Source organism: Myodes glareolus, chromosome 3, assembly GCF_982192425.1.
Source record: "Myodes glareolus chromosome 3, mMyoGla1.1, whole genome shotgun sequence".
NCBI classification, from domain to species: Eukaryota; Metazoa; Chordata; class Mammalia; order Rodentia; family Cricetidae; genus Myodes; species Myodes glareolus.
The window spans coordinates 35,657,242-35,684,909 of record NC_142028.1 but is presented as its reverse complement, the minus strand read 5'-3'; the positions used below and the strand labels follow the sequence as shown (position 1 = coordinate 35,684,909).

Sequence of the window (27,668 nt, the reverse complement as noted above, 5' to 3'; positions counted from 1 at the left end):
CCCAGCACCCACATGGCAGCTCACAACTTTCTGATGGATGCTGTATCTCATGTGCAGATGTAAGTGTATACAAAATACACTTAATCTACATAAATAAATAAGTAAGTCTAAGAAATGAGACCAAGTTTTTTTTTAAAAAAATGAAAGAAAGAAAGAAAGAAAGAAAGAAAGAAAGAAAGAAAGAAAGAAAGAAAGAAAATGCCTCTGACAGACTGGCCTGTGGACAAACCTACGGTGCATTTTCTTGATTGATAATTGATATGGGAGGACCCAGCTTACTGTGGGTGGTGCCTCCCCTGGGCTGGTGGTCCTGGGTGCTTTAAGAAAGCAGACTGAGCAAGCCGTGGGGAGCAAGTCAGTAAGCAGCACTCTCTACTGTCGTTGCTTCAGTTTCTACCTCTAGGCTCCTGCCTTGATTCCCTGCCCTGACAACAGTGATGAACTGTTGCATAGAACTGTAAGCTGAAATAAACCCTTTCCTCCCTCAAGATACTTGTGATCATACAAGGTTGTTTGCATGAACATGGAAGGGGTCATTTACTTGAGCAAGGGCAACTTGCTAGAGGCTGCATGTCCAAGGAATATGACTCCCCTCTCTCAGCAACCACTAATTGCTTAGGGCCCACTGTGAGGAAGGTGGATCCTTATGAGCCCTTCCCCCATCATTTGTGATGGAATGTGGATGAGCCCAACCTTTTTTTTTCCTTCCAGACAAAGTCTCACTATGAAGTCTTGGCTAGTCTGTGTAGACCAGGCTGGCCTCAAACTCAGAGATCTAACTACCTCTGCCTCCTGACTAAAGGATTAGCATTAAAGGCGTGCACCACCACACCTGGCCACAGGCCTAGTCTTGCGCAGACAGCCACACCTGCTGTGTATTCATGTGTCTAATACTATGGTGTGATCAGAAGATAGCATTACTTTTTTTGTTTATTTTTCTGAGACAGGGTTTCTCTGTAGCTTTGGAGCCTGCCCTGGAACTAGCTCTTGTAGACCAGGCTGGCCTCGAACTTGCAAAGATCTGCCTGCCTCTGCCTCCCGAGTTCTGGGAGTAAAGGCGTGCACCACCACCGCCCCGCAAGACAGCAATCCTTAGCACTCCTCCCACCTCCAGCTTTTACATTCTTTCTGCCTTTCTTTCCCTGATGTTCCCTGAGCCTTGCTTGCAGGGTTGGGTGTTGACACAGATGTTCTATTTACATGTTTAATGCACTGCACTACCTTTATACAAATGGAAAAAATAAGTATGTTTCCAGGCATTAATTTCTATGCAATGCCAATTCAACACAATAAACTGGGAGATAACTTTTTCAAAGCTGACAACACAACTATAGTTTGCAAGAGTCAAAATTATATATATATGTATATATATATGTGTGTGTGTGTATGTATATGTATGTATGTACATATTGCTTCAATTTCTGTCTTCAGGTTTCTGCCTTGAGTTATGCATGTGTGTGTTTTCATAAAAAGACCAGAGGGAGAGGGGCTATTTAGGTTGGATATGATCAAGATACATAATGAAATTGCTAAAAAAAAAATAAAATATTCTTATTAGAGGATGTCTCAGTGGTTAGGAGCACTGGCTTTTGCAGGGGACCAAAAGTTCAGTTCCCGGCACCTGCATGGCAGCTTACAACCGGCTGAAACTCCAGTTCCAGGTAATCTACTCCCTCATCTGGCCTGAGTCACTGCACCCACATGGTGCACGGCCATACATACCGGCAAAAAAACTCATACCATAAAATAAAAATAAACAATAAAACTACTTTTGAAAAACCCTAGGTAGTAACATCCCAGCAGATGACAGGCAAGTCTACGATGACAGACACGCTCCGCCCCATAGTCTTGAAAACGTGAGACCCGGAGAGCTAAGGAGTAGGGACCTTCCGGCTCCACGCCCCGGCGGAACTAATTGTGACGGTTAAGTTTCCGGCCGGCACCCTACAGGTGACGCACGCGCGGGGGTGGTGCGCGCTAGAGTGACGCAACTGCGCGCGCGGGCGGGGCCGGGCTGGGCCGCGGCGGCGGAGACCCTGAGACTTCAGCGCGACTCCAGCCCGTGTCCCCGCCGCCATGAGCACCAAGCAGGTTACCTGCAGGTGAGTGCGCTGCGCCGCGGGGCCTTGAGCGCTGCCGGACGGCCAGGGGGAGGTGAGGGGCCGAGCCCGACCGTGGCGGGCCGTGTACAGAGGGGAAAACACGCAGGACCCGAAGGCCGCGGAGAGGCTGGAGCGGCCAGAGCATCTGCAGCGGCGGCTTGCAGAGAGTGAGCCGGGGGGATTGCGGGGAAACCCGGGCCGGTCGCGTTCCTTATCCTGAGATGGTCGCTCATTTCGCGATGCGGGAAACCTAGACCACCGAGAGAGGTTAAAGCGAAACCCATTTAGGAGCAGAAAGACGTCATTGATGGATGGCTTGTTAGACGAGGTGAAGAACCAGAAAGCTATTCTTGTGACTGCTATTTTGAAATTAAAATAGTTGGGTTGAGTAGCAACGTCATAACTCGGTGACGAACTTGTGGCTGTTATTGGACTCTAGTCCGGTGGATTTGCATGCTTGGAAAGTGCAGCTAGTAAGCATCCCGAATGTGGAAATCCAAATTTTGAAATGCTTCAAAATTCCAAGCTTTTTAAGTGCCGACATGGTACTACAAGTGAAAAATTCCACACCATGAAATTTTGTTATATTAAAAACTGTATAAAATTTTCAGGATATGTATATACGATGAATTCCATGTTTAGACTCTTGTGCTATCCCCAAGACATGTAAATGAAAATACTCTAAAGTACAAAAAGAAAATTAAGACATGCCCGAGCATTTTTGATAGAGGAGCTTCAGCTTATAAAAATTTCAGTTGTTTTCCGTGAATTAAGAAACAGATGTGCCGGGTGGTGGTGTCACACGCCGTTAATCTCAGCATTTGGGAGGCAGAGGCAGGCGGATCTCTGTGTGTTCGAGGCCAGCCTGGTCTACAGAGTGCGTTCTAGCACTGGCTCTGTAGCTGCTGAGAAACCCGGTCTCAAAAAACAAAACAAAACAAAACAAAAAAAGACAGAATGAAAAGAAGCAGAGATGTAGTTTGGCTATGTGATAAACATTTCATTTACTTCCCTTGTTGCTTCTCATTACAACACCTTTATGAAGAGTTCTTTTTGAATTCGATATAAGGGTTAATTGAGCCAAATACCCAGGGCCCAGGTGGCTTATGTTAAGTAGTTATCAGAAAGTTGCAGTTGGTGTCTGTGTATTAGCTAGTTTTATGTTTTCTTGACACGAACCAGAGTCATTTGGGAAAAGGGAATTGATAAAATGCTCCTACCAGACTAGGCTGTGGTTCATTTTCTTGATTGATGATTGATGGGGGAGGGCCCAGCTTCCTATGGGTGGTGCCACCCCTGGATTAGTGGTCTTGGGTGTTGTAGGAAAGGCCGAGCAATCCAGTCAGCAGTGCCCCTCTGTGGCCTCATTGTTAGTTCCTATCTGGAGCCCTTCATTGATTTCCTTTAGTGATGAAAACGCTCTTCCCGAAGTTGATTTATCACAGCAACAGAGACTTTGAGACAGTCTGTCACAGTCCTTGTGGATCATTGGTACTAGAATGTTTCTGTTGAGGGTGAATGTACATGTATTTACCCCTTCTCTTTGCAGGAGGAAAATGTTCCTATCATAGTGTCCTACTTCTGATGCGGGCTATTTTGAAAATAACTTACTGGATTTTTGTTGTTTATTTGTTTGGTTGGTTTTTTTGAGACAGGGTTTGTCTGTGTAACAACCCTAGCTGTCCTGGAACTAGCTCTTGTAAACCAGGCTGGCCTTGAACTCACAGAGATCCTCCTGCCTCTACCTCCCAAGTGCTGGGATTAAAGGCTTGCGCCCGCACCACCACCACCTGGCCTTTGTTCTTTTTGGTTGGTTGCTTTGGGGGTTTTTTGTTCATTTGTTTTTGTTGTTTTCTGAGACAGAGTTTCTCTGTGTAACTTTGGAGCCTGTCCTGGAACTTGTTCTGTAGACCAGGTCGGCCTTGAACTCAGAGATCCTCCTGCCTCTGCCTCCCAAGTGCTGGAAATAAAGGCTGTGCCACAACCTCTCGGTGAAAATAACTTATAAAATTGCTCGCCTATGGTTTTGACAGTTGTTTGAGGCAGGGTCTCTATTGTAGCCCTGTCGGTCCTTGAACTTGCTGTGTAGATCAGGCTAGTCTTGAACTCAGATCTGCCGTTCTCTGCCCTCCCGTGCTAGGATTAAAGGTGTGTGCCACCACACCTGACTGCTTTATGGTTTAATTTCATCACTTACAGGCTTTCCTAAGATGTGTGACTACAAAAATCTTTATATAATTCTTAAGTCAAGCCATTTTGATTCCTTTTTGTTTTTTCTCTTTTGTACCTGGAGATAACCTGATCTAAAAACTCTGTCTTTTAGTAAGAGGGTCGGTCCTAAGGGCTGTTGCTGGGAAAGGATAGTTTCTGTTGAAGGGCTAACTGGTGTTTGCGGGTTTCTTTCTGCAGCCCTGTCAAGTCATAGAGAACGTGGTGCTGTATCGGCTGTGCTGTACCTGACAAGAGCAGCTTAATGAAGGAAGGGTATACTCATTCTGACACACAGGTTGAGGTTTCAGTTCCTGATGAAGGGGGAGTCATGTGATAGGAGGAGCATGAGAGAGTGGATCACATCACACCCAGAGAGCAATGGCTATTGGTGCTCCACTCACTCTTTCTTTTTAATTCAGTCTTGACCCAGCTTAAAGAATGTTACCACCACATTCATGGTGGATCTTCCCACCTCAGTTGACCTAATCTGGATGATCCCTCACAGACATGGCCAGAGACTTGTTTCTTCCATGATTTGCAGTCTGAGCTCTATCAATTGGACAGTGAAACAACCTCAGTATTGTCAGGTTTCCCTAAGCTTAGCTTCAGAGTGGTGTAGCTATGATGGCTAGCATTGAGTCTCATAGCTCATGCTCAGTTAAAGGATATTTCAGAGCTTTTGTTTGTTTCTGTTTTTCTTTATTATTTTTTACATAGCAATCTCAATTCACCTTCCCTCCTCTCCTCTCCTGCCACCTTCCCCCCACCTACCTCCCATCCACTCCTCAGAGAGGGTAAGCCCACCCCCCACCCCCAGAGGTCTTCTAAGTCTGTCCCATCACCTCATTGAGGCAGGACCAAGGCCTTCCCCCCGCCCCACCCTGTGCCTAGGCCAAGCAAAGTATCGCTTTGTAGAGAATGGTCTCCTCAAAGTCAGTTCATGCATTGGAGTTAGATCCTGGTCCCACTGCCAGTGGCCCCATATGCTGCCCAAGCCACTTCATTGTCACCTGTATTCAGGGAGCCTACTTTGGTCCTATACAGCGTATCCAGTTGTCAGTCTGGAGTCAGTGATCTCCCACTAGCTCGGGGTCAGCTGGTTCTGTGGGTTTCCCCATCATGGTCTTGACCCCTTTGTTCATATTATCGCTCCTCCCTCACTTCGATTGTACTCCGGTAGCTCGGCCCAGTGGTCAATTGTGGATCTCTGCATCTGCTTCCATCTGTATTTGAAAGAGAGGGTTCAAGCTTCTCTGGAGTTGTGGACTGTAGATTGGTAATCCTTTGCTTTATGTGTGGTATCCACTTATGCATAAGTATACACTGTATTTGTCTTTCTGGGTCCGGGTTACCTCACTCAGTATGTTTTTTTCTAGTTCCATCCATTTGCCTGGAAATTTAAAGATGTCATTGTTTTTTACTGTTGAGTTACTACTCCATCCACTGTGTAAATATACCACTTTTTTTTTTTAATCCATTCTTCGTTTGAAGAGCATCTAGGTTATTTCCAGGTTCTGGCAAGAATAATGTGGCTATGAACATAGTCCTTGTGGTATTATTGAGCATCCTTTGGGTATATACCCAAAAGTGAGTGGTATTGCTGGGTCTTGAGGTAGATTGATTCCTAATTTTCTGAGAAGCCGCTATACTGATTTCCACATTTGCTCTCCAACCAGCAATGGAGGAGTGTTCCCTGTACTCCACATCCTGTCCAGCATAAGCTGTCATCCGTGTTTTGGATCTTAGCCATTCTAATTGGTATAAGATGGTATCTCAGAGTTTTGATTTGCATTTTCCTGATGACTAGGGATGTTGAGCATTTCCTTAAGTGCCTTTTGGCCATTGGAGATTTTTCTGTTGAGAATTCTCTGTTTAGATCTGTACCCCATTTATTAATTGGATTATTTGGTAGTTTGATGTCAAGCTTCTGGAGTTCTTTGTATATTTTGGAGATTAGCCCTCTGTCCAGTGTGGAGCTGGTGAAGATCTTTTCCCATTCTGTAAGCTGCCGTTTTGTCTTGTTGACTGTGTGTCCTTTGCTTTACAGAATCTTCTTAGGAGGTCCCATTATTAATTGTTGCTCTCAGTGTCTGTGCTACTGGTGTTATATTTAGGAAGTGGTCTCCTGTGCCAATGCGTTCAAAGTTGCTTTTCACTTTCTTTTCTTTGTGGTTCAGTGTGGATGGATTTATGTTGAGGTCTTTGATCCATTTGAACTTGAGTTTTGTGCATAGTGATAGATAGGGGCCTATTTGGATTCTTCCACATTTCAACATCCAGTTATACCAGCACCATTTGTTGAAGATGCTTTCTGTTTTCCACTTTAGATTTTTAGCTTCTTTGTCAAAAATCAGGTGTTCATAGGTGTGTGGGTTAATATCAAGGTCTTCAGTTTGATTCCATTGGTCCACCTGTCTTTTTATGCCAATGCCAAGTTGATTTCATTAATGTAACTCTATCATAGAACTTGAAGTCAAGGATGGTGATGCCTCAAGATGTTCCTTTATTGTACAGGGTTGTTTTGGCTATCTGGTTTTTTTTTTTTCTCCATGTAAAATTTACTATTGTTCTTTCAAGATTTGAAAAATTGTGCTGGGATTTTGATGGGTATTGCATTGAATCTGTAGATGGCTTTTGGTAAGATTGTCATTTTTACTATGTTAATCTATCCATGAGCATGAGAGATCTTTCCATTTTTCTGATATCCTCTTCAGTTTCGTTCTTCAAAGACTTAAAGTTCTTGTCATACAGGTCTTTCATTTGATTAGTTAGAGTTACCCCTTGATATTTTACATTATTTGTGGCTATTGTGAAGGATGGTGTTTCACTAATTTCTTTCTCAACCCGTTTATTATTTGTATATAGGAGGGCTCCTGATTTTTTTGAGTTAATCTTATATCATTACTGAAGGTGTTTATCAGCTATAGGAGATCCCTCATAGAATTTTTGGGATCATATATATACTATTGTGTCATCAACAAATAGCAAAAGTTTGACTTTTTTCCTTTCCAGTTTGTATGCCCTTGATCTCCTTTTGTTGCCTTATTGCTGTAACTAGAACTTCGAGTGCTATATTAAATAAATGTGAAGAGAGTGGACAGCCTTATCTTGTTGCTAATTTTAGTGAAATCACTTTGAGTTTCTCTCTATTTAGTTTGATGTTGGCTTGCTGTATATTGCCTTTATTATGTTTAGGAATGTTTCTTGTATCTCTGTTCTCTCCAAGACCTTTATCACAAAGGGATGTTGGATTCTGTCAAAGGCTTTTTCCAGCATCTAAGGAGATGATCATGTGGTTTTTTATTTCAGTTGTTTATATGGTGGATTACATTGGCAGATTTTCATGTTGACCCATCCTTGCATCTCGGAATGAAGCCAACTTGATCAAAGTGGATGATGTTTCTGATGTGTTCTTGGATTCGGTTTGCCAGTATTTTATTGAATATTTTTGCATCAATGTTCATCAGGGAGATTGGTCTATAATTCTCTTTCTTAGCTGTGTCTTCATGTGATTTGGGTATCAGGATAATTGTAGTCTCATATAAAGAGTTTGACAATGTTCCTTCTGCTTCTATTGTGTGGAACAATTTGAGGAGTATCAGTATACTCCTATACTTCTTTGAAATTTCTGGTAGAATTCTGCACAGAAACAATTTGACCCTGGGCCTTTTTGATTGGGAGGCTTTTGATGATTGTTTCTATTTCCTTTTGAGTTATATATCTATTTAATTTGTTTATTTGGTCTTGATTTAATTTGGCATGTGGAACTTATCCAGAAAATTCTCAATTTCCTTTAAAATTTCTAATTTTGTGGAGTACAGGTTTTTGAAGTATGACCTGATGATTCTCTGGATTTCCTCCATGTTGTATTCCCTTTTTCATTTCTGCTTTTGTTGTTTGGATATTCTATCTCAGCCTTTTTTTAGTTTGGATAACGGTTTGTCAGTCTTGTTGATTTTTCTTGAAGAGCCTGCTTTTTTTCTCATTGATTCTTTGTATTGTTTTCTTTGTTTCTATTTTATTGCCTTCAGCCCTCAATTTGATTATTTCTCACCATCTGCTTCTTCTGGATGAGTATGCTTCTTTTTGTTCTATAGCTTTTAGGTGTTTTGTTACCTTGTTAGTGTGGAATTTTTCCAGTTTTTTATTTTCAGTTCATCTTATTTTTTTCTTTTTAAAAAATTGTTTTTATTGAACTGTATATTTTTCTCTGCACCTCTCTCTCCCCCTCCCCTTCTATCCTCTCCCATGATCCCCATACTCCCAATTTACCCACGAGATCTTGTCTTTTTCTACTTCCCATGTAGATTAGGTCCATGTATGTCTGTCTCTCTTAGGGTCCTCTTTGTTGTCTGTGTTCTCTGGGATTGTGAATTGTAGGCTGGTTTTTCTTTGCTTTATGTCTAAAAGCAACTTATGAGTGAGTACGTATAATATTTGTCTTGCTGGGTCTGAGTTGCCTCGCTCAATATGTTTTCTAGATCCATCTATTTGCCCACAAATTTCAATGACATTTTTTTCCACTGTGTAGTACTCCACTGTGTAAATGTACCACATTTTCCTTATCCATTCCTTCCAGACTCAAGAGGAAGTAGACTTAATATCAACCACACCATGGCGCAGTTGAGACACAGTGAGAAATTCTTATGTCAGTGTAGGGACTCGGACTGTACCAGCAGCTTCTAGAAGCCAAAAACTGTTCTTAGGCCAGCTCCAGAGGTATCAGTCTCAGACCTGACTCCTTTCCATGGCCTTACTTGCTCTCTGTGCCCCGTCCCTGCCTGCTAATAATGAAGCCCAGGGCCTCTGAATGCCATGGACTCTCCATGAGCTTCGTCTTCAAGCCTCCATTCTTTTCCTTTTTGTTTCAAATCAGCCTTCTAGCAAGCTGCTAAGCACTGTCTGCTTTGGGACATGCTTCCTTGGAAATCTGGGGAAATTTTCATGTTTCTTAGAAAAGTCCAGACAGCTTTCAATTTCTGATCTTGGTGGACTCTGATTCTGATGGTGAGATTGCTATTGCTTTCATCAGATTCAGGGGACAGGGTAGGTGGGCCTAGCCAACTCTCCTGCTTTTGTGGAGGTAGCAGGTGAAGATACAAACTTGCTTCGTAACCAGGAGTGGGGATCTTCAGCAACCTGCCAGCCCCATCACTCTCCTCTGATCCACTGTCCCTACCATGGGGAAGGCCAGGTGCTGGACTGTGCACTTTGCTCTTTGCCTTCCTGGCTTAGCCACAGTGCCACCTCTCCCAACTCTAACCCTAACCCATTGCTTTTGCCAACACTGTCAATGTGGACGTGCTCAGGGATCTAGTCTTTGGGCTTTAGGACTGTGAGGAGTAGGAGGAGACAGGCATATTCTAATTAGTGTTTTTGGGTGGCGTGGACAGGCATGGACAGAGCAAGTTGTGGATCCGCTTGCCTCCCTGAGCTCAGCTCTCCCATTTTCCTCCTGGCTTGTAAAATGTTCCTCTCACAAGTTTAGGCAAAGATGGAGCATAGTCACTGATCCTCCTTTCTATGTTTCCTCACCTCATGTATTCCTCAGGTTGTTAGTGTGGGACGTGAGGATCCTCTACCCAAAGGTTAATTCCAGAGGGTTCTTTACCAAAGGGAAGGCCGCAAGGTAAACCAGGCAGGCCAGTAGCAGCACTGCTGGCCCAGGATCAATTCAGTCAGCTCAGGATCAGATCTGCTGGTCCACTTTGGCTGGTAAGGGTAATTTCTTGTGTGTGTGTGTGTGTGTGTGTGTGTGTGTGTGTTTATGTATTTATTCTACAAGGTGTTATTTGTAGTCAGTCTGGCATTTAGCCATGGCATCTTCCTCTTCAGCATCTCAAGTGCCCAACCCATGTGTTCTTATGTAAATTTTAAAATATTCTTTTCCAATAAATCTGCTATAGAAAAGCATTTCTGAGCCTTTGGTAAAGGGATATTTTACCTTCTTCAGGCAGTGCACACCTGCAGGCTGCTGACCCCAGTATGGGCTGTTCTGCAATCTCCAGAAAACCTGGCCTGAGCAGCAGTGTTAGAGCTGAGACTAAGGTGGCCTGGTGAGCACTGGTAGATGGTTCCCAGTTCAGGCTCTCAGCAGGCCTGCCCACACCTCACCTCACTGCTCTTTCTTTCTGGCCCATTGTCTGCCATGCAGCATGATCTAGTCTCCTTCTCTGCTGGCTGGCTGCGTCTCCTGTCTGTGCCTCCCCAGCACTCAGCCTGCGCTCGGAAGGTCACATCGGTGGGACTTTCCCAGTCCTTTTTAGACCTTAATAAGAGCTGCACTCTGGGAAGCCTGAATAAGACTGAACTGAATAGCTTACAGTGCACCCAGTCATTTATGAGCAACACCAATGTACTGTTACTACAGTGGAAACATTGTAGAAACCAGCTATTGTTTCACAGCAGAAACATTGTAGAAAACAACTATTGTTTCACAGCAGTAACATTGTAGAAACCAGCTATTGTTTCACAGCAGAAACATTGTAGAAAACAACTATTGTTTCACAGCAGTAACATTGTAGAAACCAGCTATTGTTTCACAGTAGAAAAGTTGGGAAGTGTGGGTGCTGAAATAAGGAGAACACATGATGGCCTAGATTCCACCAGCCTACTGTAGGTCTCACCAGCTTTTAAAGTTTTCATCCTTTATATATCGAGATATTGAGTTTATTCTCCCCTTTCACTTCCCACCCTCCCCCCTCCTTTTTTGTTTTTGTTTTTGAGACAGGTTATACTCTGAAGCTTTTACTAGCTCTTGTAGACGAGGCTGGCCCTGAACTCACAAAGATCCACCTGCCTCTGTTTCCCGAGTGCTCGGAGTGCTCGGACTAAAAGCGTGCACCACCAATGCCCGGCTCTCCACCCTCTTTTTTTTAATTGATATTTATTGAGCTCTACATTTTTCTCTGCTCCCTCCCTGCCTCTCCTCTCCCTCCTTTAACTCTCCCTCAAGGCCCCCATGCTCCCAATATACACAGGAGATCTTGTCTTTTTCTACTTTCTACTTTCCATGTGAGTCTCTCTTAGTGCCCTCATTGTTGTCTAAGTTCTCTGGCATTGTGGTTTGTAGGCTGGCTTTCTTTGCTTTATATTTAAAAACCACCAATGAGTAAGTATATGTGATAATTGTCTTTCTGTGTCTGGGTTACCTCACTCAAAATAATGTTTTCTAGGGCTGGAGAGGTGGCTCAGAGGTTAAGAGCACTGACTGTTCTTCCAAAGGTCCTGAGTTCAATTCCCAGCAACCACATGGTGGCTCACAACCATCTATAATGAGATCTGTTGCCTTCTCCTGGTATGCAGGCAGAACAATGTATACACAGTAAATAAATGAATCTTTAAAAAAAATTAATGTTGTGTAAATGTACTACATTTTCCTTATCCGTTCTTCAGTTGAGGTGCATTTAGGTTGTTTCCAGGTTCAGGCTATGACAAACAAAGCTGCTGTGAACATAGTTGAGCACATGTCCTTGTGGCACGATTGAGCATCCTTTGGATATATACCTAAAAGTGGTATTACTGGGTCTTGAGGAAGGTTGTTTCCTAATTTTCTGAGAAATCTCCACACTGATATCCAAAGGGGTTGTACTAGCTTGCTTTCCTACCAGCAATGCAGAAGTGTTCCCTTTTCCCCACAACCTCTCCAACATAAGTTGTCATCAGTGTTTTTGATCTTGGCCATTCTTTCAGATGTAAGATGGAATCTCAGAGTTGTTTTGATTTGCATTTCTCTGGTTCCTAAGGATGTTGAACATTTCCTTAAGTGTCTTTCAGCCATTTTAGATTCCTCTGTCTAGGTCTGTACTCCATTTTTTTTAAATTGGATTATGTGATCTTTTGGTGTCCAATTTCTTGGGTTCTTTGTATATTTTGGAGATCAGACATCTGTCTGATGTGGGGTTAGTGAAGATCTTTTCCCATTCTGTAGGCTGTCATTTTGTCTTGTTGACCGTGTCCTTTGCTTTACAGAAACGTTTCAGTTTTAGGAGGTCCCATTTATTAATTGTTTCTCTCAGTGTCTGTGCTTTTGGGGTTATATTTAGGAAGTGGTTCCCTGTGCCAATGCGTTCAAGTGTACTTCCCACTTTCTCTTTTATGAGGTTCAGTGTGGCTGGCTTTATGTTGAGGTCTTTGATCCATTTGGACTTGAGTTTTGTGCATGGTGATAGATATGGGTCTATTTTCATTCATCTACATGTTGATATCCAGTTATGCCAGCACCACTTGTTAAATATGTTTTCTTTTTTCCATTTGATACTTTTTGCTTCCTTGTCAAAAATCAGTTGTTCGAAGATGTGTGGATTGATATCCGGTTCTTCTATTCAGTTCCATTGGTCCTCCTGTCTGTTCTTATGCCAGTACCAGGCTGTTTTCAGTACTGTAGCTCTGTAGTAGAGTTTGAAGTCAGGGATTGTGATGACTCCAGAAGTTCTTTTGTTGTTCGGGATTGTTTTGACTATCCTGGGTTTTTTGCTTTTCCATATGAAGTTAAGTACCGTTCTTTCGAGGTCTTTGAAGAATTTTGCTGGGATTTGATGGGCATTGCATTGAATCTGTTCCACCCTCTTTTTTTAACCCTTCTGTGAGTACCCCTTATCGTAGACAGTTCAATACTTCCAAGGATTACTAGTTTTAGCATACTAGTGTATGTTTATATTTTTAAACAAAATGAGATCCCGTGTATGGCAAATTTTCTTTTTCTTTCTTTTTTTCTTTTTGAGACAACATTTCTCTGTGTAAAAGCTCTGACTGTCCTGGAACTCGCTTTGTAGACCAGGCCGGCCTCAAACTCACAAAGATCTCCCTGCCTGAGCCTCCCAAGTGCTGGACTTAAAGGCATGTGCCACCACTGCCTGGCGGTATATGACAATTTTTAAAGACTGTTGTATGTCCTGCTTGTTGTTTTTTGTTTTGTTTTGTTTTTTTGTCAACTTAACTAAAACTAGAGTTACATGTTCTTTAAAGTGGCCATTAGGTTAGCCTGTAGGCAAGCCTGTTGCTGTTTTTTCTTGATTAGTAACTAATGTGGAGAGTCCAGTTCATTGTGTGCAGTGCCACCGCTGGGCAGTGTAAGAAAACAAGCGGAGCAGGCCAGTCATCAGCGTTTCTGCCTTGAGTTCCCCTCACTGGTGGACTGTGACCTGAGAATTGAAGCTGAAATAAGTTCTTTCTTCTTCACATTGCTTTTGCTCATGGTGTTCATCATCGGAGTAGAGACTCTAAAAACATATGCTAAAGTGAATCTAGATAGCTTAGACTTTGCCAGGGCATGCATGTCACAGTTCTGTGACCTTGGTACCTTCACAGTTGTGTAAGCAATCTCGAGGGCTCAGCCTGTGAGACAAAAATACCGTGTTGAACTCCAGTCTCCCCCTTAATTGCCAGCAGTCTCTCCTTTCTCCCTTGGTGAACTTAATTGTTCAGAGACCTCACGTGTATCTGTTGTGTCACTTAGCACTCATGGAGTTTTGAGTGGGGAATGTTTTCCCTTTTAAGGCTGAATAATATTCCATTATAGGTACATTCTGCTTTTGTGGGGTTTGTGCATGGATGATTATTACTATTATTAATTTCTTTTTTGTTTGATTTTGGGGTTTTGTTGTTGTTTGCGTGCTTTTGGTTTTTCGAAACAGGGTTTCTCTGTAATAGTCCTGGAACTCTTTTTGTAGATCAGGCTGGCCTCAAGCTCACAGAGATTAGAGTGCTGGGATCCAAGGTGTGCACTATCACACCCAAATTTTGTTTAGTCTTTTTGAGACAAGTTTTACTGTGTGGCCCTGGCTGATCTGGAACTTGCTATGTAGACCAGACTGGCCTTGACTCATAGAAATTAGCCTACTTCTGCCTTCTGAGTACTACTGATCTTAAAGGTATGAGCCAGTATGTCTGGCTGTATACAGTTTTATAATTTATAGGTGGAGTTTTTCTGTCCTCACCACCTGTTCCCAAATAATAAACAGCAGCTTCCCAAATAACTGATTTGGAGACTTAATATACATTATAAATGCTCAGTCAATAGCTTAGGCTTGTTACTAACTAGCTCTTACAACTTAATCCATTTCTATTCATCTATGCTCCAGCGCTCATATCCTGTTTTATGTGTCCGACTGACTGGTCAACACCTCTGACTCCGCCCTTCCTCGTCCCATCATTCTCAGTTTGACTTTCTCACCTAACTTCATCCTGTTCAGCTATTGGCCAGTCAGCTTGTTAAGTGTTAAGTAAACTAACATACATACATACATATATATATATATATATATATATATATATATATATATATCATAGCAACATATATCCACATAGTGTACAGAAGGATTATTTTACAGCACTAATCTGTACTTTTCAGCTGTATTCAATTTCTGTGTCAATTAATTTTCTTTACTTGGAACTTAGGGTATGTATGGGTCATCATGGACTCCCTGTGTAGCCAAGGGTGACCTTGAACTGCTCCACCTCCAGAGCTGACATTACCTCAAGTACTGCCACTCCCAGTGATGCTCCTTCTGCATAGTGGGTGAACACACTGCCAGCCCAGTTACATCACCAGCCTCAATAAATGCTCATTTTACCAGTTACCAGACCATGGCCTAGTTCATACTCAAGACATCAGTGGGTTGTCTCGAAGAATGTCTTTTATATCTTTTACCATATTTTGAAGTCTGGTGACCAGATGTGATGACCACCTGGTTACCAACCATACCCCTTGTGTTCTGCTTGCTTGTCTAGCCATTCCCCCCACCCCGCTTTTAAAGGTTTATTGAGCTGTAACTTACAGAAACTTGTTAGAAGTGTGTCAAAGTTATTTATTATGAATATAGTGTTCTGCCTGCATGCCTGGAGGCCAGATGAGGACACGCCAGATCTTATTATAGATGATTCTAGGCCACCTTGTGAATGCAGGAAGAGCAGCCAGTGCTGTTAACCTCTGAGCCATCTCTCCAGCCCTGGTTTTTGTTTTGTTCTGTTTTTTAGTTTTGTCAGTAGTTAAGTTTGAATATATGTTGTTAATGTCCACCGTCCCAGAACTATCCCTTGTGCCCAGTGTACACTCTGGATCTCCTTTTCTTTTTACTTCTATTTATATGTGTATATTGTATGTGATCTGCCTGTATGTATGACTATGCACCATATGCATGCAGTGTCTGAGGAAGCCAGAAGAGTGTGTCAGTCCCCCTGGAACTGTAATGCCATGTCAGTGTTGGGTGGAATCAAACCCAAGTCCTCTGGAAGAGCAGCCAGAGTTCTTAACCACTGAGCTATCTCTCTAGACCGGTGATTCTCAACCTGCCTACCAATGCATCCTTTAATACAGTTCCTCATGTTGTGGTGACCTGAACCATAAAATTATTTTGTTGCTACTTCATAACTATAATTTTACTACTGCTAACAAATCATAATGTAAGTATCTGATATATTGGATATCTGATGATGTGACCCTCAAAAAGGGTCATGACCCACAGGTTGAGAATCACTGCTCTAGACCTTCTATTTGTTTTTTCGAGACAGGTTTTCTCTGTGTAGCCCTGACTGACATGGAACTCACTGTAGATCAGGCTGGCCTTAAGCACACAGAGATCCCCTTGCCTCTGCCTCCCTAGTGCTGGGATTAAAATTGTTCGCCTCCACCATCCAACTGTTTTTCTTTAAGTCAAGATCTTGTGTCTAAGCTGATTTCAAATTTGTTATGTTGCTAAGGATGATCTTCAATTTCTGATCCTCCTGGCTCTTCTGAGTGCTGGGACTATAGGCATGTACAACATCTGATTTATTCTGTGCTGGGAGTGGAACTCGTGGCTTAGAACATGTTAGGCAAGCATCCTACAAACAGAGCTAAATCCCCAGCGTCCTAAAGAGTAATAAGATTTCAGACGTGTGCCACCATGTCCAGCATCACGTATGTTGTTTGATGCCACCCTGTCTTTGGGGCTGATTGCAACAACTTCATGAAGCCATAGGTGGTGTTTCTCTACATTTACAGGTGAATCAGCAAGGATAGGGAAGAGCCCAATCAGTCCTCTTCTAACTCCCAGAGCTCTGGGAGTGTGGGGAGGGTGGGTTTTCCTAACATGTTTTCCCAGTTGTGAAACTTATATCTCATATATTTAACATAAATCAAGAGCTTATCCATATAGAAGGGTTTTTGAAATATATTTTCTATGTATGAATGCTTACATGCATGTATTTTTATGCATCACACACATGCAGTGATGAAAGAAACCAGAGGAGGGCATCAGATTCAGATAGTTGTTAGCTAAGATATGGGTGCTGGCAACAGAGACTGAATCCTCTACAACAATAGCAAGTGCTAGTAGCCACTAAATCATTTCTCCAGCCTCTAATATAGAAACTTTTGAGATCGTTTTTCTTCTGAAGTGCTAGTCTTGGGACATTGTGGTGCATGGAAAATCACTTTGTTTAGAATCAAGGAAAATGAACACAGTATGGGTGGGGTGGTATGTTAGTTCTTGAGAATGCTGCTTTCCCCCAAGGCATGACTCAGCTGTTCTTTGTTTGTCTCCTCAGGTATTTTATGCATGGCGTGTGTCGCGAAGGCAGCCAGTGCCTGTTCTCACATGACTTGGCGAATAGCAAGCCATCCACCATCTGCAAATACTACCAGAAGGGCTACTGCGCCTATGGTGCACGCTGCAGGCAAGGCTGCCACGACTGTGGCTACTGAAGTGAAGCTGTGTGTGGAGAATGGGGCTTGTGTTTGGTTTTGTTGGCAGTTTTATACCTCCCAGGCTGACTTTAAACTTGCTATGTAGCCAAGGCTGGCTTTGAGCTTCTGCTCTAACCCCAGTGGTGGGAACACAGGTGTATGCTATATACATACTTCCTGAGTGTGGTCTTAATGAAGGGAAGTTTTAAACTTAAAATTGTACTTAGCATATTAATAATTGGTATTTTTCTTTTAAACCCTATATAACACACCATAGACTTTCCCATTGCCACCAGTGTTGGAGGAGGCCACTTGTTGGTTCCGGGCTGCTCAGCCCCAAAATAATCACACAGAAACTCTGTTATTTAAAATATTGCTTGGCCTACTAGCTCTATTTTCTTATTTGCTAACTCTTAAATCTTTTTTTATATACTTTTTTTATTGATATTTATTAAGCTCTACATTTTTCTCTGCTTCCCTTCATGCCTCTCCCCTCCCCCCTTCAACCCTCCCCCAAGGTCCCCATGCTCCCAATTTACTCAGGAGATTTTGTCTTTTTCTACCAAACAAACAAACAAACAAAAAATAGCTCTTAACATCTTAATTTAACCCGTGCATCACCACAAGGTCGTGGCCTATCAGCAAAGTTTCAGCACATCTGTCTCCGGCAGCGGCTCATGGCGTCTCCTCAGACTCTGCCTCCTTTCTCCCAGCATTGAGTTTTGTTTTCCCCGCCCAGCTATTTCTGCCCTGCTCTGCTATAGGCTCAAAGCAGTCCTTTATTAACCAGTGGTATTCACAGCATACAGAGACTCCCACATCACACCAGCCCATCTCCTCATTATGATTTTTTTTGTGTGTCATAAAGTGGCATGCCATTTATTTTAAAGCCATTTCCAGTTCATGCTTGAATGATTCTGGTGTGGAGGCTAATGGTGGCATTCATGCATACACAGCCCATGTTGCTCCGCGCGGGACAACACTGAGATGCTCCCTGCTTTGAAGAACAGACCCCAGTTAGTCCTTGCTGTGTGCAGAACTCTAGAGCTTGAGTCAGCCACCTGCTCTTCCCCACCCCATCCACCCACCCCAGTCAATATATCCTGGAGTTCCTACCCAAAACTCCCCCTGGTAGTAAAGGTGTCAAAGGCTCTCTGTGGGTGACCTGTACAGTGTGGATTCCTGTCAGTCTTAATGGGACACTTAGCTGTGGGTATAGGTTAAATGACTCCAGAAGACTTTTCTAGTTAAGAGTACAGAGATAGACCCTTGTCCACCTCAGTGAGTCCAGCTGTTGGTGGCTGGGAGTATAGGTAGTGTTTATGTGTGTGTGTGGGGGGGGGCAGGTGTTTGGACCTGCGTGACCATGATACATTGTTGTGTCTTGTTCAGATATGACCATACGAAGCCCCCAGCTACAGCAGGTGGAGCTGTAGGCCCTGCACCTCACTCTGTGCCCTCCTCGAGCTTGCCCAATCCTCACCCTTCTCCTGACATCGCCACATCTGTCATGAGAACACATTTGCATGAACCAGGGAAGCGGGAGAAGAAGATGCTGGTGCTCAGAGACCGCAGTGAGTGAATGCAGCATGTGTGGCTTAGTGCTGCTTCCTGGCCTCCTCATCAGTAAGCCCCTGGCACCCCAGGACGCAGAGTTGATCTGAAAACAGGCTGCAGAGGTTCAGGGGTGCATCTCCACAGCTGTGCTGAGCTCCACTTTGGGCCCAGCAGAGTGTCAGAGTGGTCTTTTCTCGCCATGAAATTGCCTCTTACAGGGGTCACCCACTGATGAGAAGCTGTTCATTTTGAAGCTGGCTGGGTCTTTTTGATTTGCTTGGTTTTGGTCTTTTGAGATGGGGTTTCTCTCTATGGCCCTGGTGGTCCTGGAACACTCTTTGTAGACTAGGCTGGACTTGAACTTAGAGATCTACCTGCCCTCCTGAGGGTTGGGATTAAAGCTATGCCAGACTGAAGCTGGCATTTTGTGCGAGGGGACATGTCACTTTCTTCTTGTTTGATGTCATGTCCTGGTAGTGACTGCTTTAGGAACTTTAGGAGCATCTTCAGTCACAGGGCAAGGAAGGGGTCTGGGTCGAGACCAGGTTTGTGAGAAAGAAGTTGTCAAGTGGTAAAGGCTTTAGTGCTGCTGGGCCTCAGGAAAGTTTCCTAGCTCTTGGGCTTGTTCCCCTCGGGATCTCATGTTTTGGGGTTTAAGCATTAAATGGTCTGTATGTTGACATCTTTGCATTCTGTATGAAAAGACCCCATTCTCTTTTGTTCTGGATGGCCATCCCTTGACTGCCTGGGCCATCTCCCAGCCTCTGCACTGTTGTTCTGTGGTCTGCTTTTCTCTAACTGTTCCTAATTTGGGCTAGTACCGACATGAAAGATGGGCCCGTTCTCATGTGTGTGTATGTGTGCGTTTTGTGTTGAGATCTCACTGGCCTGGCTGAAGACAAGACTCTCCCGAGCACAGTGAATAATCCAGGTGGCTGCAGTGACCCTCAGACCAGCCCAGAGACGAAGCCCCATTCCTACCTAGATGCCATCAGGAGTGGCCTGGACGACTTGGAGGCCAGCAGCTCCTATAGCAGTGAGCAGCAGTTGTGCCCCTATGCTGCTGCTGGGGAGTGCCGGTTTGGAGATGCCTGTGTCTACCTGCATGGGGACATGTGTGAGATCTGCAGGCTTCAAGTCCTACACCCCTTTGACCCAGAACAAAGGAAAGCTCATGAGAAGGTAACTTGAAAACCTTAGCATGAACTCATTTTAAGAAACCTGAATGTACCATGGGACAGAGTCAGGAGTCTCATAGCTACCTTTCTGCCAGAATGCCTGTGTTGTGTATCTGACTTATTTTTTTACTGTTTCCAAGTTCTTTTCCTGTTGCCGTTTTATCAGTTTTTGATTATTTAGGACAAAGAAGAATAAGTATTAGAAATACAAAGTTCAGGATGGCTCAGCAATTAAGAATACTTGCTGCTCTTGCAGAAGACCAGCAATGGCTTCCCAGCGCCCACTGCTGACATCCTCTTCTCACTTCCACAAGAACCTCATGCACATACACATGTGCACATGCACATGCACACACACGAGTAATAGTGATGAGATAAATCATTAAGCTTTAAGAAATGCAAAGTAGTGCTGGAGATATGGCTCAGCAGTTAAGAGGACTGGCTGCTCTTCCGGAGGATCCGGGTTCAATTCCCAGCACCCACGTGGCAGCTCATAACTGCCTGTAACTCCAGTTACAGGGAATCTGACACTCTCACACAGATATACATGCAGGCAAACATGGAAGCACATGAAATAAAAATTAAAAATAAATAAAAATAATTTTGTTTTGTTTTGCTTTTCGAGACAGGGTTTCTCTGTAGCTTTGGAGCCTGTCCTGGAACTTGTTCTTGTAGACCAGGCTGGCCTTGAACTCACAAAGATCTGCCTGCCTCTGCCTCCTGAGTGCTGGGATTAAAGGCGTGTGCCACCACCACCCAGCTGAAAAATAATTTTTTAAAAAGAAGTTTCAATGTGTTCATTTCACAGAACATTGAGTACATTCTTTGAGAAAACTAAAAGTAAAAGAAATGCAAAGTATAGGAAGCAATCCCACCTCAGGAGCGCACATGCCTCTGCTCGCCCTCTGTACCACGTTTCTCACATCCTTCCTCCCTAGGTTTACACATCTCTGTGGTGGGGCTCCAGGCAGCCAATATTTTGGAAACTTTGAAAAACCTTTATTGTGGACTTTTCTTTTAATTGTGTGTGTCTGTGTGTTTGTGTGTGTGTGCACAAGCATGTGAGTACCTATAGGGGTGAGAGAGGTGTAGAAATCTTGAACTGGAGTTAGAGGCACTTGTTGAACCTGCCCAATGAGAGTAGGAACCCAAATGCAAGTCCTTTGGAAGAGCAGCAACAGCTCTTAACTGCTGTGCCATCTCTTTAGTCCCTTTTATCATGGACTCTTGGAGCCAAGTGTTGAAAGGTTGTTAATGTCCCTGGTATCTAGAGGCTGTCTCACATTAGGCTGTGCTCATTCCAGGGTTACAGTGTTAGAGTCTAGGTCATCTCTTCTAAGGACTTTGTAATTACCCAGTGGGATAAAATGGTCGTGGCCTCTCTTGACAAGAGGAGGCCTATGTCCCAGGAGGGCTGTTAATGCACATGCCAGCAGATAGCATTCCTGGCAATCCAGCCTCTATGGGGCAGTGGGGTAGCAAGCTGTGGAACTCAGGTTGGATCTGTTCTTTATTTGTGTGCAGAGGGCACTGCTGTGCACACTCACTCAAAGCAGGGGTCTGGGTCTTCACATATGCCTTCATTCAGTTGAATTCACTCAGCTCAGTCACAGTTACTTGACATTTACAGGATTGGTATGGCATAGAATAGGCATGACATCCAGAAGAGCCAGGAGACTTGTGACCCAGTGCTCATGAATTCTGCAATTCCCACAGTGATCTAAGTGTTGTAGAACTCCATGGCTGTTAAGCTGGTTGTGATCATATCCTACTAGGGAATTAGGGACAAAGACAAGGTGGTTTGAGGTTCACTTTGTGGTCAGATCTTTGTGTGCTGAATCCAGGGACTGTGGGTACTGTTTTTACACAGTCCTGTGACTATGTAACTGAGCAACTCCTGGGTTCCTCCCTGTCGTCCTCAGATGTGTATGTCGACGTTTGAACACGAGATGGAAAAGGCTTTTGCCTTCCAGGCAAGCCAGGACAAAGTGTGCAGCATCTGTATGGAGGTGATCTTGGAGAAGGCATCTGCTTCTGAGAGGAGGTTTGGCATTCTCTCCAGCTGCAGCCACACCTACTGCCTGTCCTGCATCCGCCAGTGGAGATGCGCAAAGCAGTTTGAAAACCCAATCATAAAGTGAGTGCAGCTGGGTTTCTCTGTGGGCATGGGGGCTGGTGCCCTCTAGAACTCAGGCCCCAGCTGTGTGAGCTTGTACAAGTCAACCTTCTTGAGCCCATCTGCCTGTCTTAAGTGATAACCTCTCCTATCTCTCCATGTTGGGGAATTTGCAAAACTGTCAGTTGTTGCTGGCTGGGTTCTGTCTTGTAGACCTGGTGGACTCAGGACAGTCATTGTGTTTGCTTTAGGCTAGTTGCCTTGTAACATTTTTGTGCTTTGGGGCTTTTTACCTTAATAACAGGGTTGATTCTCCCTTGGGATATGGCTCCCATCCACTTCCTAATACTTGGTGCACGTTGTTGGGGAAATTGCATGTGTGCAGCAGCTTTACTGAGAGTACAGCCCTGCAGTGCCCAGTACTTTCTAGTTGCTGCTGACATGAAGCCTAGTTTTAGAAACTTCATCATCCCCAACCTGAACTGCCACCTACCCATTCCTGTTGTCTTCTGTCAGGCAGCCTCCAACCTAGGTTCTTTCTCTACAAATCCCTTACACTGCCTCTCATTATAAATGACCTTTGCCTTAGCAAATGTTCCCAGGGCCACCCCGATGAGCATGCTGTGGGTGAGTTCTCTGAGAACAGCTTGTAACCTGCTCACCAGCTAGTGAACACTCGATGTACAAGTTTGGATCCCAGGAGCTTCACGGTAGCTTGGCCTCTAACTGAAGCCATTTCCTACTCTTACCTGCAGATAAAGATTCCAGTTTCTTTACATCCTCTCCAACACTTACTTGCCTTTATTTCTAATCTGAGGTGTTTTAGGAGTAAAGTGTATCTTACTGTCATCTTGTCTTCGGTAGTCACTGAGGATAATGAGTATTGTTCTGTGTGCTTACTGGCTATCCCAGATGAATGCTCCAATCTCTGTTTCTTTCTTTTTTTTCCTCCTTTGTTTTTTTTTGTTGTTGTTGTTGTTTGTTTGTTTGTTTGTTTGTTTTTCGAGACAGGGTTTTTCTGTGGCTTTTGGAGCCTGTCCTGGAACTAGCTCTTGTAGACCAGGTTGGCCTCGAACTCATAACGATGACCTGCCTCTGCCTCCTGAGTGCTGGGATTAAAGGTGTGCGCCACCACTGCCCAGCCTCAAATCTCTGGGTTTTTTGTTTTGTGTTTTTTTTTTTTTTTTTTGTCGAATGCTTTCATCAGCACAAGCTGCTCTTAGATAATGGTGCTTATGTCTCTGGCCATTCATTTGAGCAAGGAGTTTCAGAGTGGAATGTGCAAAGGATTCATGATTTATTTTCTCCCTTACAAACCTGATTTGTTTGTTCCTCAGGTCTTGTCCAGAGTGCCGTGTGATATCAGAGTTTGTAATTCCAAGTGTGTACTGGGTAGAAGACCAGAATAAAAAGAATGAATTGATTGAAGCTTTCAAACAGGGAATGGGGTAAGTGCCTTGATTTTATTGGGAATTCTGGTACCTCCATGGCTGGGTGTGGTTTGAGCTTCTGTCATCTTCAGGTTTCCCAAGAATGTGGACCCGGTGGGTGGATATCAGAGCTTCTTACTCCTGTCAGGTACTTTGCTGGACTCTGGGCTACAGAGCTGAGCAAATCCTTGAAGCACACAAGTTCTAAGATGAGCCCTGGTGCCTGGCGCCTGGTGCTGAGGTTAATTTGGCACCTCTGATTGTCCAAGCACTGAACAAGTACCTGTTGAGGATCTGCCATCTCACAGGCCTTGTCCATTGCAGGGGACACATGCCTCAAGCTGACAGTGCCAGCTTCACACAGCACACACCTTAGGAAAGGAAAATACTGAGCAGTCAAGTGAATAAAGCAAAGACGCCCTGCCTTAATTGAAGTGCAGATGAGAAGTGACCCCGCATTCTTGTCATGGCAGCACATTTTGTTGCCTGGGCTAACCCCTGTCTTCGGCCTCAGCTGCCCCAGTGATAGGATTACAGGCATGTACAACCATGCCTGGCTTCTTTTTAAAAGAAGGAATATTCTGTAATTCCTATTGCCTTACATCTGTCCTTTGTCATCACTACCATTTGTGATATGAATAATATGTGTTCTGTTTACATTATTACAAAGCCCATATGGCAACATCAGATTTGCCATATAAAGCTCACTTTTAAAGTTTTTTGCTTAAATAACATTTTTTTTGTTTATTCTTCATACCAACCAGTTTTCCCTCATTCTCCTCCCATCCCCTCCCCCTCCCCTTACCCATCTACCCTGTCCCCATCTGCTCCTTTGTTTTTCTTTTGTTGTTTTTATTGAGACCTACTCTGACTGTGTAGCCGTGGCTGACCTAGAACTCAGATCCACCTGCCTTTGTCACCCCAGAACTAGAATCAAAGGCTTACACCATGACTAGCCAAAAATTACCTTTTTTCCTTGCTTTTTACCTGTTATTTGTTTTGCAAGTTTTTATATTTATCTAATTACTATAGCTTAACTGTAGCACAATTAATAAAAACCCAGAAACAGATATTGGGATTCAACCTGAAGACCAGAAAAGCAAAGCAGCCAGTCACTGGCTCTCACCTCTACCTCAGTCAAAATTGGTGATCCTGCCTCCAGGAATCTCAGAATGAGACTGAGCTGAGAGCTGTCTCCTCCCATCTTATATTTCTCTCTAGTGCTGGGATTAAAGGTGTGCACCCACCACAACCGTCTGGTTTCTATGGCAGACTAGTGTGGCTACTGGGATTAAAGGTGTGTGTAACCACTACCTGGTCTGTAAGACTGACCAGGGTGGCTGTTTTACTCTCTGATCTTCAGGCAAGCTTTATTAAAATACAAATGAAATACCACTGTATTTAATATTTACCCACTTTACCATTTTCCCCTGTGTCATATGATTGTCCATCCACAAGAGGGCAGATGCAGCAGGACAGAGCTGGCTGGGCTTAGAAAGTTGCTTTGCTGTTTAGAAGGCCTTTCAGTACTGTTGACCTTGCCTGGCTGTGGCTGTGTGTCTCTTTGGATGTTCTTGAGCACTCTCCAGAACATGAACTTCTGCCAAGTGCCACCAGGGAAGAGAGATGAGTGAGGTAGGTCATCGCTCATCAAAGTGTGACAGGCCAGTGTGATGGCAGATTTCTTCATTAGTGCCTTATGTCAACAGAAGAAGCCCTTGGGTGCAAGAAGAAAGCCATGTGGAGCCCTGAATACCATGTCCTTGTGGGCTAGGCATCACAGCTCCACTGGAGACTTACTAGTGGTAATGGGGGGATGTCAAGGAAGACATGACTGTACCTGGTAATGGGACAGTGAAAACTAGAGGGCCAGTGGGTTTGAGATTTTTGTCAATAGCTTAGATGGATGTGAGAGCAGAGAACACCAAGTGAGGTAACCAAGGTGGAGCTTTTGACTTTTGTAGGCAGATAGATAGGGCTGGAGGAGAAAAGGGAAAGCCATGTGAAAGTGGAGCCTAGGGACGGCAGGTTTTTGGTTTGTGGGTTGGTTGGTTTTGTTTCTTTTTGGTTTTTGTTTGTTTGGTTGGTTTTGTTTTTGAGACAGGGTTTCTGTGTAGCCCTGGCTGTCCTGGAACTAGTTCTGTAGACCAGGCTGGCTGGCAACAAACGCAGAGATCCAAACTCATAGAGATCCTCATGCCTCTGCCTCATGAGTGCTGGGATTAAAGGTGTGCACCACCATCATCCAAGGGATTTGTTTTGATATGGGCCCTGACTGGCTGTAGCTTTTTATAGACTAGGCTGGCCTCAAAACTCGTGGAGACCTTCCTGCTTCTGTTTCCTGAGATTTGGGATTACAGATGTAGGCCACCATGCCCACTGAGAAGGCAGTTCTAAAGCTACTGAAAGACCCTGAGAGACCTTAGTGTCCAAGCTTTTTATAAAAAAATAAAATCCCACAGCAGTGAAGGCAGCCAAAGGGACAAAGAAGAGTTAGCATAGGTTCTAAAAGTAGAAGGCACCTGTAGCTTTAGCATCTAAGACATGCTTTACTAGGCTGCCTCTTGCTGTGACAGGATTCCTGACCAGGAGGAAAGAACTAAATTCACTTGGAGACTTGAGCAAAGCATGCAAATCAGCTTCAGACCTCAGCACCTGAAGCAGCTAAGCGTCACTTGGCCCAGGTGCAGAGGCACTGGAGCTGCTGGGATTGGGAGAAGGGCTGCCCATGCTTCTGAGCACTGCGGCCTCCATGCAGTGCATCCCAGCAGCTTTGCCCAGCTGTGATTTCAACAGCCCACTTCACTTCTACTAGCCTAGGTTTGCCCAGTGTCACAGGTGGGGCTGCAGGAAGACTGCAGCTGAATTTCAGTTTTCCACCAGCCTCCAATTCGTTCATTCATTTATTTTGTGTGTGTGCTTTTCAGGAAAAAGGCATGTAAATACTTTGAACAAGGCAAGGGGACCTGTCCCTTTGGAAGCAAGTGCCTTTACCGCCATGCTTACCCTGATGGGCGGCTGGCAGAGCCAGAGAAACCTCGGAAGCAGCTGAGTTCTGAAGGCACTGTGAGGGTAAGCTGGTTAGGGAAGCTTTGGGATAATTTTGGTTACTGCCCAGACCCCTCCTGATAGCTTTGGCAGCAGAGCAGTGGGATCAACAAAAGCAAAGCAAGCTGGCACTCAAAGTTTGCTGTCATCTCCACTGACCCAGGTGTGTTTTTTGGCTGTTTTTGCAGTTCTTCAACTCAGTGCGGCTTTGGGATTTTATCGAGAACCGAGAAACCCAGCAGGTCCCCAGCACAGAGGATGTCGACGTGACGGAGCTCGGAGACCTCTTCATGCACCTTTCTGGAGTAGAACCATCAGAGACCTAGACTCAGTGCTGACACCTTCATTTTGGGCTCTGCAGTCACAGCTTTCCAAGGCAGGTTGCAGAAGCCCGTCACTGACACAAGGTGGCGTACCTGGATGTGAGTGTGGTTGCGAATCCCCTTGGTCTCTTCATGCTCCACTTTCACAGCACTGGTGAAGGGAAGGACGTAAGATAACCAGGTCCATGGAATCACTACGTTTAGAGTTGAGCTCTTAGTTGTTGTACCTCTAGCCCCTTTCTCGGGGACCAGCTATGTGGTCCAGCTGTTTTAATTGATTGCTTTTAAATGAAACCCAACTGCCATCTTTTCTTTTGTGACTTTCTTCCTTAAGCAACAGTAAACTTGGAGCTGCTCATAAAGGAGCAGATCAGTTTCTCTTAATCAAGGTGTCGCCAGCCCTGTAGAGTGCTCCTCTGCAGTGACCATCTCATCTCTAATGTAATGTGCTGTGAGCCTTGGAATTTATGCAGCTCTGTAGAACACATGGTCACCATGGTCGTGTTGGTGCTGCACCATAGCATAGTCTGCTACTGCTCTGAGGATGGTCAAGCTTGATTAGTTCCCTCCAGAGCCCCAAGTCAGCGGGGATGTGCACTTGACAGTTAAAGGGTGGGTCCTGTAGTCCAAGGAGTCTTATCTATAAAGGTCTCCAGGGAAACTCCATCACCATCTTCCCCTTGTAGTGAGAGCATAAGACACTGAGGTGTCACACTCAAACTGCCCCTTCTCTCCTGTAAAGTAGGCTCGACACTGTTTTTGTGGTCCTGACCCAATAGTCACTCATATCTGAGAGGACATGAGGCCAAAACAGCCTGTAAATGTAGTGTGTATAACGCTATAATTCAGAGCAAGTTTGTTCTAAGCCTGAATTTATTTTTGTAAAAAGTCCTGTAGATATCAAATATTTTATAAATGTGCTCACTCCTTAATGGTGTGGCTATGCTCCTTATACCTGTGTGCTTTTTGCTTGGCTGTTCATGTAAATGCAGAGAAGGCTCACACAGCACAGACCCTCAAACAAGAAACAAGTAGG

General features: G+C 44.2%; 1 protein-coding gene across 1 annotated transcript; it reads left to right on the top strand.

Moving 5' to 3' along the window:
- The first annotated feature begins 1,973 nt into the window (after window positions 1–1,973).
- Window positions 1,974–27,564, top strand: Mkrn2 (makorin ring finger protein 2). Its single transcript, XM_085686900.2, has 8 exons — window positions 1,974–2,102; window positions 16,842–16,970; window positions 18,373–18,554; window positions 19,415–19,719; window positions 21,638–21,852; window positions 23,169–23,279; window positions 26,189–26,333; window positions 26,498–27,564. Exons 1-8 carry the CDS (start codon window positions 2,077–2,079, stop codon window positions 26,633–26,635), a joined length of 1,251 nt encoding a protein of 416 aa, XP_085543026.1. The 5' UTR covers window positions 1,974–2,076; the 3' UTR covers window positions 26,636–27,564.
- The last annotated feature ends 104 nt before the right edge of the window (window positions 27,565–27,668 follow it).

Bases quoted from the DNA above. Each gene is read 5' to 3' on its own strand.
- Mkrn2 (XM_085686900.2), top strand. From the start codon at position 2,077: ATGAGCACCAAGCAGGTTACCTGCAG. The intron at 21,853-23,168 runs GTGAGTGCAGCT...TTTGTTCCTCAG, and splicing joins TTTGAAAACCCAATCATAAA to GTCTTGTCCAGAGTGCCGTG. The intron at 26,334-26,497 runs GTAAGCTGGTTA...CTGTTTTTGCAG, and splicing joins GTTCTGAAGGCACTGTGAGG to TTCTTCAACTCAGTGCGGCT.